At 47.2% G+C, this 13,713-nt stretch overlaps 1 protein-coding gene across 1 annotated transcript in view; it reads right to left on the bottom strand.

Moving 5' to 3' along the window:
• The window catches only part of CDS1 (CDP-diacylglycerol synthase 1), a 34,738-nt gene extending 23,575 nt beyond the window's left edge, over window positions 1–11,163 (bottom strand). The window contains exons 1-2 of the mRNA XM_037396238.1: window positions 10,797–11,163; window positions 3,081–3,208 (exon numbers count right to left, since the gene is read on the bottom strand). Coding sequence (XP_037252135.1) covers window positions 3,081–3,208; window positions 10,797–10,883 — 215 coding nt within the window. The 5' untranslated portion in view covers window positions 10,884–11,163. The remainder of the gene's footprint in view (window positions 1–3,080; window positions 3,209–10,796) is intronic.
• Window positions 11,164–13,713: the final 2,550 nt, after the last annotated feature.

Below are 13,713 nucleotides of genomic sequence, written 5' to 3'. Positions count from 1 at the left end.
ACAATGAGGGGTGATGGGTCAAATTAGTTCTACTATTTTCCCCTTGTAGACCTTTGCAGCTGTTTGTGGCTACCTAAGGAAAGCAGAACAGACTAAGGAAAGCAGAATAGAAATTCCTGATACCATAAAATCATTTTGGTTGGAAAAGACCTTTAAGATCATCAGGTCCAACTGTTAACCCAGCACTGCCAAGTCCACCACTAAACCATGTCCCTAAGCACCACATCTACACATCTTTCAAATACCTCCAGGGGCGGTGACTCAACCACTTCCTTGGGAAGCCTGGTCCAATGCTTGACAACACTTTTGGTGAAGAAACTTTTTCTAATACCCAACCTAAACCTCCCTTGGTGCAACTTGAGGACACTTCCACTTGTCCTATTGCTTATTACTTGGGAAAAGAGACCAACCCCCACCTGCCTACAACCTCCTTTCAGGTAGTTGCAGAGAAAAAAAAGGTCTCCCCTGAGCCTCCTCTCCAGGATAAACAGCCCCAGTTCCCTCAGCTGCTCCTCGTAACGCTTGTTCTTTAGACTCTATCAGCTTTGTTGCCTGTCTCTGGACACACTCCAGCACTTCATGTCTTTCTTGTAATGAGGGGCCCAAAACTGAGCACAATATTTGAGGTGCATGCTTGGGGAAGTCTTCTCCAACTCGGAAGTCTTTGCTGGATGGTTGGGGTTTTTTTGGGAAATTTTAGTAGTTTCTAGAGTAATCAAAATGTTGTTTCTCACACTCCCTACACCCCCAACCCCCTGCCCCCAATGGCCAGTATCGGGAAAAATCAAGAGCCTAGCTCATTTTAAAAAAGAATGTTAAAAACTCTCATCATATGCTTCGCTCTGCCATGGAAGTGTTTCTAGTTATCAATAGTCTGTATTTTATTGTTCATATTACTTCTCAGTAAGTTTTCTCCTTTTTTGCCTATATTTTTCCTTTCAATAATTTTGCCTCTAAAAGTACACCAAGTCAACTAATCACAAGTTACTGCTAAACACAAGAATCCCTACCATAGCTTAAAGAAATTCTTTCTGATGTTTTGCTTTGTATTGGTCTTGTGTTTCACTGCTGCATCAGGATATACATCTGATTGAGAAGACACTTAGTTTTGTGTCATACTCCACTTTTAATGTAAACTTCAACTATTATTAATTTGATTTTCAAGGATGTTATTCATCAGCAAGTTAATAAAGCTAAACCCACTAATTGGATTTGCCTTAAGTATCAGAACAAAGGCACAACAGGCTTTATCACAACAGATGCTTTACATTCCTCTGTGATGTGGGTTATAGAGTAGCAGCTCACTCCTAGAGGCGTATCTACGATGAGCAAGACTCCTTTACAAGAACTCAGCGTCCCTTAAGAATAATGTTAAAATACCACAGAGTATCTTGAGGGTGTTGACAAGCACAGCACTGGAAAGGCAGCTTCAGTAAGACAGGCAACAAGCTCCATAATCTAGGAAGCCACCTGACAAGTTTATTTTATCTTAACTCTCCACTGGAAAGTTATGGATACTATTGCCTCTGAAGTCTAAACACAAAGAGAAACAATATTTCTCAGACTTCCAGTGCAACGCACTCACATAGGGTATTGTGACACCAGCTTTGGTGGGCCTGCCAGTTACTAAACTAACAGGTGATTTAAGACTATTATTCATAAAACACCATGAATTTAATTTTGCACTCAAAGCACCCTTGTGCACCTTTGTGCAAATACTCCAATAAAGAATTTCAATCATGTGAAACAGGAAAGGTTTTGCCTGTGCCCCTTATGAGGTATCACTGTGCAAGTGCCCTTTGAAACAAGCCTGAAGACTTCCACAACATTCAACATGGTAGGAGAACTTTGAAAGCGATAGGAACTAGATGCTCCTTTCAGTAGTGGTGTGGCAGTAGTAAACATCACATGCTGCTCGCAGCTGGTGCCGTTTAGAAACATGCTTTTTGACACCTGGGAAAAATACGTTTGTATATAGCTCCCAGACGTCACAACAGAAACAAACAACACCTTAGAAGAGCATCAAGTCAAAAAAATGTACTTTCACGCTGCTATTGGAAGATGTCTGCTGGAGATCAATTTTTTTACAAAGACTTCAAAATTTTTAATTGTAGCCCAGATTGGAGGTCCTTCTTTGGACTCCTGCAAGACCTAAGTTGCATCTAAAATATATGTTGTATGTTGCTTGGTTTGTTACATTGAGCATAAGGTAGGCACGATACACACATTCATTTTACCAGGTAGTTTTTTGGTATGTGATCTATCACCCTCCTAAATGCTCTTTCATTGCACTAGTGAAAAAAAGGTAATGTGAATTGCCACCTCCAAAAGGGTGTGACTGACCAAGTGTTGTAAAGGGACTGTATAAAAAATTATAGTAGGGACTTTATTCATTAGCCTCCATGAATATGCAGGTCCCCACCATTATCTGTCTATTGATACACATACACAAACACCCTCACACATTTGCTAACCATTAAGCTCCTGTGAACAGGGGTTGGAAACAGAAACCTAGGTTTGAAAAGAGGCAGCAGGAAAAAATTAAATGTTGCTTTAAAAGGTATGGAAATACAAGCTATATTGTATTTAACTGTCAGTAAAAAATATTTAGAAGTGGAAATGCTGTCACAAAAAGCTAGCAAAGTTCACCCAGAGAATTGACACTTCTTCCCTTTTCATTTATACACAAATACCTCCTAACCTTGGACATAGGAAATTAGTTTCTTATAACCCTCAGTAACAGCTATTCTGACTATTCTTTAGCCCCTTCTATTGCAATGCTCAGACTGAGCAAATATTTAAGCAAATATTTAAGCAAATTGTAGCGAAACATCGCAGTGGTTTACTTAGAAATGCATGCCATGGGCAACCTTCAGGTATATGCAAAAAATATCACACTGAAGGGACTATCAAAGCACAAATAAATTAATGACATCCACTAAAAATTTATCCTTCAGTTTTCATGTGTATCATATAAAAATTGAAACTGCAGTATAATCTGTAAAAATTAAAACTGCAACGTAATTTGTAAGAATTTTAGCCAGCAGCTATTAAATTTGAGAGCTGTTTTTTTACTATACCTGGCAGATAAGCCCGACAAAGCCCTTTTGAGGATTTCTGGAGTGCTGTCTGTCGGTGGAGGAACATCGGGAACATCTGAATCAATTCTAAGATCCAACTCGCCAAGTCTTTCTTCCAAATCCACTTCCTATGACCAAAAAAACCCAACACAACATGCAAGATTAATTATTAGTTATGTCAGAAAACAGCATTCAGAGCCATAAACCTGTATTTAGGACCCAATAATACCTACATTACCTTCTAAAAAGACAACGGTGTACTAGTGACACCGTAGATGCTGTAGGAGACAAATGTATGCCAATAAATGTTTATACGCAGGCCAGTACTCAGATGTTGTGATGTTACCTGCTGTACTCAAGAAACCTCATATTCTAGGCACTTTTTCAACCCACATGCGTAAGCGTGAATTTATATGCTTCTAGAAATACTGCAGCTGACACAGAACACAGGAGTTTAACAGAAAGCTCTAACCTTCTAACACATTCCTTCACCTGCATCTCAAACTAACCCTTTATGGAATAAGGAGAAGGGTCTTCTAGAGTTGTAATGTCACATTAAGAATAAAAGAGGAAACTGAATGCATGAAAAAACCCAGTGCCTTTGCACAATGAAAAGAGGTTGCTGGCACAGTCTCATACATAGATCCACTAGGACTTGAACCCTTCAGCTTGAAAAGAACAATCCAAAACCAAACTGTGACGTGACCAAGTGTCCTATGGACACAGTATTACTCAGAATAATTTTTTGTATGACTCCAACACTGCAGTTGTTTCTTCAGTATTCACTAACGACCACTCAGGAAGACATCACCTAGACACTGTGTCTAACCCAAATGCAAAATAAGCAGTGTATATTTTGGTGACAACATACAAATTGTCACCAACGGTCAGAGTAGACTGTTAAGACTATTTTTCCCTCAGTTAAAGCTGGCACTAAGGGTGCTGATGACTGGCTTCACTCGTTCCAGTGTTACAGACACCACAACCCTGCGGAGCCAGGTGGCTTCGCTCGGCCACGGTGCAGCAGTAAGGCTGGGTGCTGTCTCTGGTGCAGTGTCTGGCTCTCCTGAGACCTAAACTTCTTCCTGACCCCCCGGCTTGCCTCACCTCCTTACAATTCCGAACAGCTTCCAGCCTGCCCTGCCACCTCAGGTTCATCGGTTCTTAACAGTTCTGGGGACTGTGTAGCAACTGTGCTTGAAAACCTTGTTCACCACCGCTATACTGCTCTTTCTGCCTCCCTCTATTCCCAACTCCTTCATCACTGGCCATAGCTCTTTCTCCTTCATCTGCATGAACATGACTGTTTTCTTTCCTACCTTTCCTTAATAATACTGCTTTCTTCCCTTGTTCTGAGTATTTGTGGCATTTTGGCAGCCAGGAGGTGCGCCTCCTCCCTCTCACCCCTCCGTGAGCCACCACAGAACCCGGGCAGCTCACAACCCCCCCATCCCACGTTAGCCCCTTCATACCGCCTTTCCCTCGCCATCCGTGGGCCTTTTCCAGGAAGCCACCCTTCAGTGCAAACCCCTGCCTCAGCGACACCTCTGTGAGCAGCACAGTGGGAAGGGTGAGCCCTTCCCACACGGTAACCGAGGGCTGAGCCCTGCCCAGCGCCGCCGGGGTCCCGCCGGGGGTCGCGCCGCGGGCGGCCGGGAGCTGGCCATGGTGCTGCAGGGCGCCCCCCGCCGCCCCCACCCCGCTCCAGGGGCAGCGGGCCCAGGCCAAGCACCAGCCTTTTCCCTTTAAAATGCTTTTTAGAAGCAGAGACCGGCAGCTGGCACTATACACACGCGCATGGGAAACGGGTAACCACAGGGAAAGTCATTCTCTTCTTTCACACGTCAGCCCTGCGTTTCTCTCATTCGCTTTGTGTACCACGCACGCGCCCGAGATCCATTTCTTGAATGGATTTTACATCATTCACATCTTGGAAAAACATGGTGAATGCTTTCCCTGTTCCTTGAAAACCCACAGCTGAATAACTATTAGACAGATATTGTCTACAATTAATAGGAAAAGAGCAAATACACTAACTGCAGTCCAAACTTCATAAAGTCTGTAGAACAACTGGAAAAGCACATAAATAAATAAATACTGTGCTTGCAACCTCTGTTTCTCATAGTGCTGTACCACAGCTTAGGAAATCAACCACAGATGTGATTGCCGGGGATCACAGGTCTCTCCCAAAGCCATGTTCCAACTGAGGCGCAGCAAGCTCTCTGTACGGCTCCAGAAGATGCTGCTCACTGTGTATATGATGGGTAGGGGCAGTAACCCTGGCCCTAAGGCCATGACTTAGTGTCTTTAATATTAATCCCTGCTTGCACATGGCTGAGATATTCTCTCTTTTTAGCACTCAGAACTCAGAAAACGCCCAAACTTTTTTTTTTTTTTGGCTTTTGGTATCACAGAAAATGTTTCCATATTCAAACAGTGTTTAAAGGTTAAAACAAAATATAAAATCATACTTAGTTTTACCCCTCTGATATTTAACATATAACTGTCACTCATGCACCTCATTAGAAGCAATGTTTTAGAGTTGCTACTTGAAACACCTGAATTCACAGGTGCATGGCATTTTTCAGAGTATCTGAACACCTTGGAGGAGTCTGTGCTTCTCTGATGTGGTTTTCAGTAGCTCATGGTTCACGCTGCCCCTACTGGAAGCTTGGCTGGTGCAACCTGCAAGTTGCATAGAACCTGGTGCATTTTTTAACTTTAGACTGCTACAATAACCAGTGGGAGACAAACCCCCAACCATTTTCAACTTCTCTTTGTAACATACCTCAAAAATTACCTTAAATACCTTATTTTCCAGTTAATTGCTAAAATGGCCACAACCATTTCCTGGGTAAGGCATTTAATGGGCTAAGTCAGAAGCCAAAGAGGAAGTCGTTCATAATTGTCTTCTGCATCATGAAATGCTCAAAGAACCCCATCACTGGGGGACAAGTCTTTCTTGCTAATTGTTTTCTCAATTATTTTACATGATTGATTATAAACATTCCAGTTTATAGCCATGAAAAACAGCAATCACTATGGAAGGCAGCACTAAGTTAATCACTATCAAAGTGCTCAAAAGAAAAAAAACAAAACAAATCAAGAGTCTTGCTACTTCAGCTTGACCTTCTAGAAGCAGTTTTGGAGTTCAGTATAAAACTACGCAGCCCTTCCTTCTGCTGCTCTTCAGGTCTGGGATTTGGCCAAGCTGAACACACAGTAACAAGGACCTGCGAGGGGCATTAATTGAAATACCGTGGGTTTTATACCATGAGCAGGTATTCACTAGGTTTTCGAAAGTTAATTGAAAACAGCAGAAGCTGTACTGTCCTAAGCAACTAAGACACCTTTCAACCCCAACGCCAAATTAAATGTTTGATCTGAGGTGTTTTAATTTCTTTCTGGAGTTTTCAAACTGCAGGTGACAAAGCCTTTTACATGCAGACTGTGTGCCACTCCCATCTCCCTGATGCACATCCCAAGTGTCTGTAACAGATAGATGTTGCTATGAGGTCACTGCTGTGTTACTCTTCATTTGAAAGCACATGTTCTTTGAACAGAACCTATCTGATCAGATCATAGAATAGAAGTCCAACAATGCTGAGATGATGCAGGCCTAACAAGTATGGGGAAGAAGGCAAACCTGGCAGTTACTCACGTGCTACAAATACCTCAGCACATAATAAACACGCCTATCCGACCACTACAACACTCACTGGTTTTCGTCATTTCCACAGTACCCCAAGACAAAGCTTTGTTTATTTATTTGTAGGGTTTGGGTTTGATTTTGGTGTTCTTAAAGACAAGACCTTCATCCTTAAGCTAAATCTTCTGTACAGGACCACAAACACTTGGCTATACAAAGGAGGAACTCCAACAGTCAAGATTCACATGGATGGACTGTTCATCAACAGTCAATCCACATGGATTTCTGCTTGACAACACCTACCAGGATACAGCTGTGTGTCATGCTGAAAAAAACAGACAAGTCAACCTTGCAGCATCTAAAAGGACATATGCATCGGAATTGCTGTTTTGTACCACATGTCCTCCACTACAATTAACACGTGCTGAGTGAACCACGCACAAGAATTATTCTAGTTACAAAGGCACTTGCAATGTTTTGCTTGTACAGCATTTTTTTCAAGACACAATAAGGAACTCCCAAGTAGACAGCAGCCACGTTTTTCTTGGAAGATGCAGCATCTATATGAAGAGCAACTGGGAAGACAAAGACATTTTCCAACAGCTTACGTGAAAAAAAGTTAGCAAGCAAAAAAATTTAATTATTGTCATTGTACTTGTATAAGCATTACTTAAAGGAAGTTTCCTCCTCCAGCTTTGACCTTTCTGCAGTCTCTCTCACAAGTTTTACAATGAAGTCAATAGTTCAGTTGGATCACATTGTAGCATATTTAATTAATGTACCTTGATACCTTCCTCTGCAGTCCAGATAGCAAAGTGTCAGAAGATCCTGAATAATGAAACCTTTTTTTCCAAACTGTTAAAGCCTGACATATGCAGAAACACAAGTGAGAAAAGCACACACACTGAATTGAACACTGAAACCTACAGAACCTTTACTATCTGCATTAGTACTACTTCACCATCACTTCCAAGAAAATAGAGGTTTGGAAATAGTCAGCCCTTATTATTATTATCATGCCTACAGCAGACAGCATAGAGGTCAGACTTCACTGCAAAAATTTAACAGATCCATTTTCTGGGTATTCCAAAAGACCTAAGTCAAATGAACTAAGCGATCCCTGACAGACTTCCACCATAACTCCTACTGCCATCAGTTATTTATCTTGTTTTAGTAACAAATAATAAATAACAACCCTAGGTGAACAGGCACTTGTTCCCAGGGCCAGCAATGCAACACGATTCCACCACCCTTTCCCTGCCTTACTCCAAGAACTCTGCACAGTACAAAGAGGAATAACTGTGTGATTACTTCCAGGGTACGCTGAATTTTTTGGAAGCATTTTAAAGCAGTGTGGCTTGTTTTTTAGTAAAGAATGCAGACAATAAGAATTTTAAAAGAAGCATGAACACACGCAGGTCCAACTGTAAAACTTTAACTGACCTATACAAAGTATTTGAATGCCAATAGTTTCTCTTGCTCCCAAAGGCCGCAGAGTATTTATGAAGGCGCTCTGACAAGACATTCTTAGGAAAAGAGCATCCAGGGCAAGCAGCAGCAAATACAAAAGGGACAACAACAACAACAAAAAAGTCACTCCTGCATGTCACAGGGCAATGCAAAGAAACAATAAACTTGTGAAATCGCAGAGCCCTACAGGGCAAAGGCATGTTCATAGAAATTTTTCAAAAAGTCATCAGCTCAACAAGCTAGTGAGCAACATAAGACACTGAAACCTGCAGTGCTTGAGAACTTCAGGAAGAAGCTTCACAAAGGGCATACCATATTCCTTCATACAAACTCAAAGAAGTGAACTTTTATTTGAAATTATATGGGCATAGAAATAGCTACCAGTTGTTTCCAGTTAGTGGTAAAAAAAAATATGCAAATGGGGGGCAGGGGGGAAGAGCTTCACTTAAATTCAGTGGGAAATTAGCATCTATAGACATCGTAAGCATAACGTGAAAAGTATCAGATTACATACTGAAAACAAGACTCAAAGTACAAAAGATAAAACTGTCCAGGTGTATTTAGTGTCTCAGGAGCTCTTCAGAAAACACAGAGCGCTTCTCCACTTTGGCACGAATCTGGAGGTCTGAATTAATTGGGTCAACACATCAACAAGAGCAGAAGCAGCACAAAGCAGTTACCATATAAAAGGAGACAACCAAGTTCTCTCCTTCATTACAAGTGAGGAAGAGGGTGATGTCTCTGAGCTGCATACTAGGAAGCAGTGGAAACCCACCACATCACAGCCATCCTGAGTGGTTGTGAACAAAAGAACAAGCTTTGGGTCCAAGTAGGCAATTAATACACCCATAATATGTCATCTCAAAATAACCAAAGAACAACAAGCTATCCACTTGTTGTAAAGGTCAGGCAAGAGGTAGAGCAGAAAGATAACCATCTAAGAAGGCATATAACATGGTATCTGTGAATGCAGATGACCAGATGCTTCCCATCAAATCACCTAACAGCAGACGATGTCTGCTCTAGAACAGAGACCCAGGCTATGACCTACTGATAGAAAAGCCAGTACAAAATGCTGGTATATCCTTACAGTTACCTTACAGTTATATAAAGCACTAAAGACAGCTTTACATGTAAAACCAATCCTTAACGTTGCTTGTGAGCCACGACATCGGGGCAGAGCATGCGCGTGGCAGACAGGATGAACAACTCTATTGGGAACAAGGAGGGTCCCCTAAATAATCCATCAAAAAGTCTTCTGTGTGGTGGAAAAGGCTTTCCATACCTAACAGTTCAAGCCATCATTGCAAATGTGTGCATCTTGAAATTTATCTCCTGTAACCAACACCCTAGCTGTATACATAACAGCAGAGTCCTTTCTGCTCAACATCACCTGCAACTGGACGAAACACTAGGCTGTCAAGCAGATAAAGTAAAAACCTAAAGTAGACCTACAGGCAAGAACAGCATTTTCCTCTCTGGAAATCATGCAAGTAAACCAAGAATAATATTAGTGAGTTTTAGCTGCACCCTTCTGAGGTCTGGAGAGCAGAGGCTTTGAACGGGAAGAACTCTCTGAAGGCAACTCCCTGCACACCTCAGAGATGAGCTTAGCCTACAAAATAAAGCAAACCTGAACAACTCCACAGAAAAACTACTTTTTAAGCGCACAACCAGTCGGGTTTAAAGGTTAATTCTCATCTACAGAGAAACACACTCTGCGCAGCTGTGGTCTAAATGTACCTTGTTTGATGACAGCTCTCAGCGCAGCTCAGCACTACACATTTTCAAGTTCACTGGCTTCGGGTTCACGCAACCAAAGTGCAGAATCAAAAGCAACTGTTGAGTTTCAGTTTCAGGGCGCGTTTCCCTTGCCACGGCGCCCGGGGCAGACGCCACGCTCCCCAACTTCCACATCCACCTAGGATTAAACAGGCACCAACCCCAGCACCCTCCACCGCGTACTGCACACTTAATTTAGCAATCAGAATGCTCCTTTTTTTAAATTATTATTATTCCAGTTACCAACATGAGAACGTCGCTTTCATTTTATTCAGACAATTAGCAAGCGGGACGCGCTTTGCTTTTGTGGGGATAAGCCTTAACGCCGCGGCAAACAAAAGAACAGCGCGGTGGCTGTTTTGCCGCTATAATGAACCCGATGCACAGACTTGGCAATGGAAAACCTCCTGCCTGAGCAGAAACGCCGCACGGTACGGCCTGCGGGGCCGGGCCGGGTGCCTGTCGCCTACCGGCCGTGAAGCAGGCGCACGGCGGGCGGCGCTGGCACGGCCTGTACCCGGCGCCCCCTCCACAGGCGGGACCGCGCCCCCCGCCCGCCCCGGCCGGGCCCGCCGCAGCGCGCCGCCCGCAGCCCAGCGGGGTGCCCCGGCCCGGCCCGCGGCGGGGCAGGACACGCGTGGGCCCCTCGCCCCCGCGCACCGGGCGGGGGGCGGCGCTGCCCCCGCGGGCGCCACCGGCGGAGTCACGGCGCCGAGGCTGGGCCCGCCGAGCCGCCAGCGGGGGCAGCGCCGCCCCCCGCCCGCGCACCTGCCCCAGCGGCCGCCAGCGGCCCCCGCCCGCCCGCCCGCCCTCACCTTGTCGCTCCCCGCCTCCGCCGCCTCCTCCTCCTCCTCCTCCTCCTCCTCCTCGGCGGCCGCCCGCCGCCGCCGCCGCGCCGACATCGCGCCGCGGGAGCTCAGCGCCCACCCGGCGGCGACCGGGAGCAGGCGGGGCCGGGCTGATCCGGACGGGCAGGGCGCGGAGGCCGCACCGCCGAGCCCGGCCGCCGCCGCCGCCGCCGCCTCCTCCTCCTCCTTCCCGCCTGAAGCGGCTGGCGCTGTACCCCCTCCCCGGGGAGGGGGCACTCTCACGGCGGACGCCGCCGCCACGGCTCGGGGCCGCAGCCGGACCCCACCGCCCCGGCAGCGGAGAAACGCCCGCGTCCCCGCGGCGGCGGCGGCGGCAGGGCAGGGGGCGGGGCCGCGGGCCCAGGTGAGCCCGACGCTCCTCCCCCGCACTGGGCCCCGCCGCCGGCCGGCGCAGGGGGCGGGGCGGGGCCGCGCCAGGAGGCTGGTGGCGCGGCGAGGGGGGTGACCGGCTCGGCTCGGCCCGGCCCGGCCCGATCCGGCCCGGCCCTGTCCCCGCCCGCTGCAGCCAGGGGCCGGGGGGCCGGTACGCTGGGCCGCCGCTACCGCGGCGCACGCCAGGGCCACCCCCCCGCACACACACCGTGCCCCCTCCCCCCAACCCCCGCACCGCCGTGCCCCCAGGGCGCTTTCTCCTGGGTGTTGGCGTGGTGACATCCCCGGGGAGCCAGGGCAGGCATCCCCACACCGCCCCGGCACCAGCTCTGCGTGGGCACCCGCGGACACGGGTGCTGCAGCCGCAGGGGCATGGCTGGCTGTGGAGCGCTTTGCTTCCCTCTGGGGTACTTACGTCCACTTGCCCTCTGTCCATTTAAAAAGTGCCTCCAGCCTGTGCAGGAATGCAAAGCACCTGCCTGGGTGTTCGCAGCCCGGAAAAAGGCTCTGCACAGGCAGTTACATCTGCCTGCCAGCTCCATCATCCTCACCAAAGGAGCCGCTGCTTTGCTACAGAGGCTGCCCCAGGACAGGGTGCAGGGGGGGGCTGAAAGGCGTGGGGTGCATGGACGCTCTCCACCAGGGCTGTAGTGTGGGAGGCGTGGGGGGCAGGCCTGGGGGGGCAGCAAAGTCGGGGGAGAAGCCAGACCCTGTTGGACAGGTGACCCGATGAGCTGTCTGAAAATCATCCCGGTCTGCTGAGACTTGCTACAGCATGGTGCCATCCCAGCCCTCTGGCCCCGTTCAGATGCCCGTGTTGGAGCACCTCTCCACTCCAGCACACCGCTGTCGGGTGGTCAGGAGAGCAAAGACCAGCTTCTCCTCGAAAAGCCTGCTGAATTCCTCCAACTGCCCTGTTACTGAGCCTGTTCCGCTCCATCATCCTTGTATGGCTACTGACAGTCTGGCTGTGGGAACAGCCGGATGCCCCAGAGCATTCCCATGATGGCACCCATCCCAGATGTACCCCTCGTGCCCACATGCTGGCTTACGGTGCCTGCAAAAACCGGGCCAGCACCTCTTGCAAGGTAGTGTCCAGCCACGGCTGCTGTCGTTTGCGTTATCCCTCTGGTGACTGGTTTCACCAAGCTCGATTGGTTTTATTTCATGCTCTAGTTTTATTATGTAAACAACATTATTAGTAGTAGTAGTATGTCCAAAGGTACGGTCCCCACGTTTTTAATTACAACACCACGGTTCAGGAAGTTAGAGCAAGCTGCTGTGAGCAGATTATGGCAGAGATAAACCAGCTCTGACCTCACTGCCATGAAGCAGTGGACCCTGCAGTGTTCAGGAAGAGCAGTCGTTCCTGTGACATGTTTTACCCACGCACTGCTGCCGGGAGGTTGCACACCTGCATGCAGCATCCCCAAACACGTGCAAAAACCTTTAGCAGAGAAGGGCTGCTCCAGCAGAAGGCAGGCCAGGCAGGCCACGGAGGCACAGCTTCTGCCATCAGGTCCTTCACAGGCAAAGGTGACCGCGGCAGCCCACTGCAGATCAGTGATATGGCCATACCTCCTGGATCCTCCAACATTTCACTCTTACAAAGTAAAATTTAAAATTTATTTCTCCGTAAGTGAAATATTATGGGGGGAAACAGAGTCAAAATTCAGCTGTCCTGCCTCAGAATATGCAAAGGTGGGAAACTTCCCCAGCAGGGAAGAAACCCAAACCATACAGGGTAAGCTGGGCACAGAGTGGATCCCAATGCCTAACAAGGCATCCTTTCCACTTTCTCCTCTCCCAGTATGTTTCTACCATTGAGTTTTCCCTTGTCAGTGTTTCTCCAGCAAAGTTTTCAGAAGAAAACATGGTTTCCCTTACTTCAAGCACAGGACATGCATTTACTCTGTTGGCCCTGGAATAGGACTAGTCATCTAGGGAAAAGCACAAAAAATTATTTCCTCTGTCCAAAGAAAATAAGAAGTGGTTTGTCTGGTCTTCAGAGCTTTGCCACCTGTGGTGGCTGCAGCACATGGAGCAGACATCCAGGCTGTTCCTCCAGCAGATCCCACACATGGGTCAGTAGCCTGGGGTGGGGTGGACGCAGACTGCCCTACAGCCACCACGGAGCAGCTGGGTCTAGCTGAAGAAGTACATGCCTTGTTATAGACCTTCCTGGTAAACCTGAGCTAACATGTGCAGGGCTGAGAATGGCTAGATGCTGTGTTTTGGCCACAGAAAATGCCCTTCTGTGGTTGACATGACAGACAAAGCTTCAATACCTGCATAAAAATCATTAAGCACATCTTTACCTCCCATTCAGGAGTGGAGTAAGAGCCTCCATTTCTCCTACATCTTTGCTCCAACCTTAACCTAAGCAGGAAAGGGGAAAAGAATGCACCTAGAAAAGCTTGGAGGAAAAAAAACACAAAACTTGTTTAGCAAATGGTGTGATGGAAGAAAGTAACAATAATTGCGAAGGAAG

The sequence above is a fragment of the Falco rusticolus genome, chromosome 1 (assembly GCF_015220075.1).
Source record: "Falco rusticolus isolate bFalRus1 chromosome 1, bFalRus1.pri, whole genome shotgun sequence".
Classification (NCBI taxonomy): domain Eukaryota; kingdom Metazoa; phylum Chordata; class Aves; order Falconiformes; family Falconidae; genus Falco; species Falco rusticolus.
This window is presented reverse-complemented; position numbering and strand designations above follow the sequence as displayed.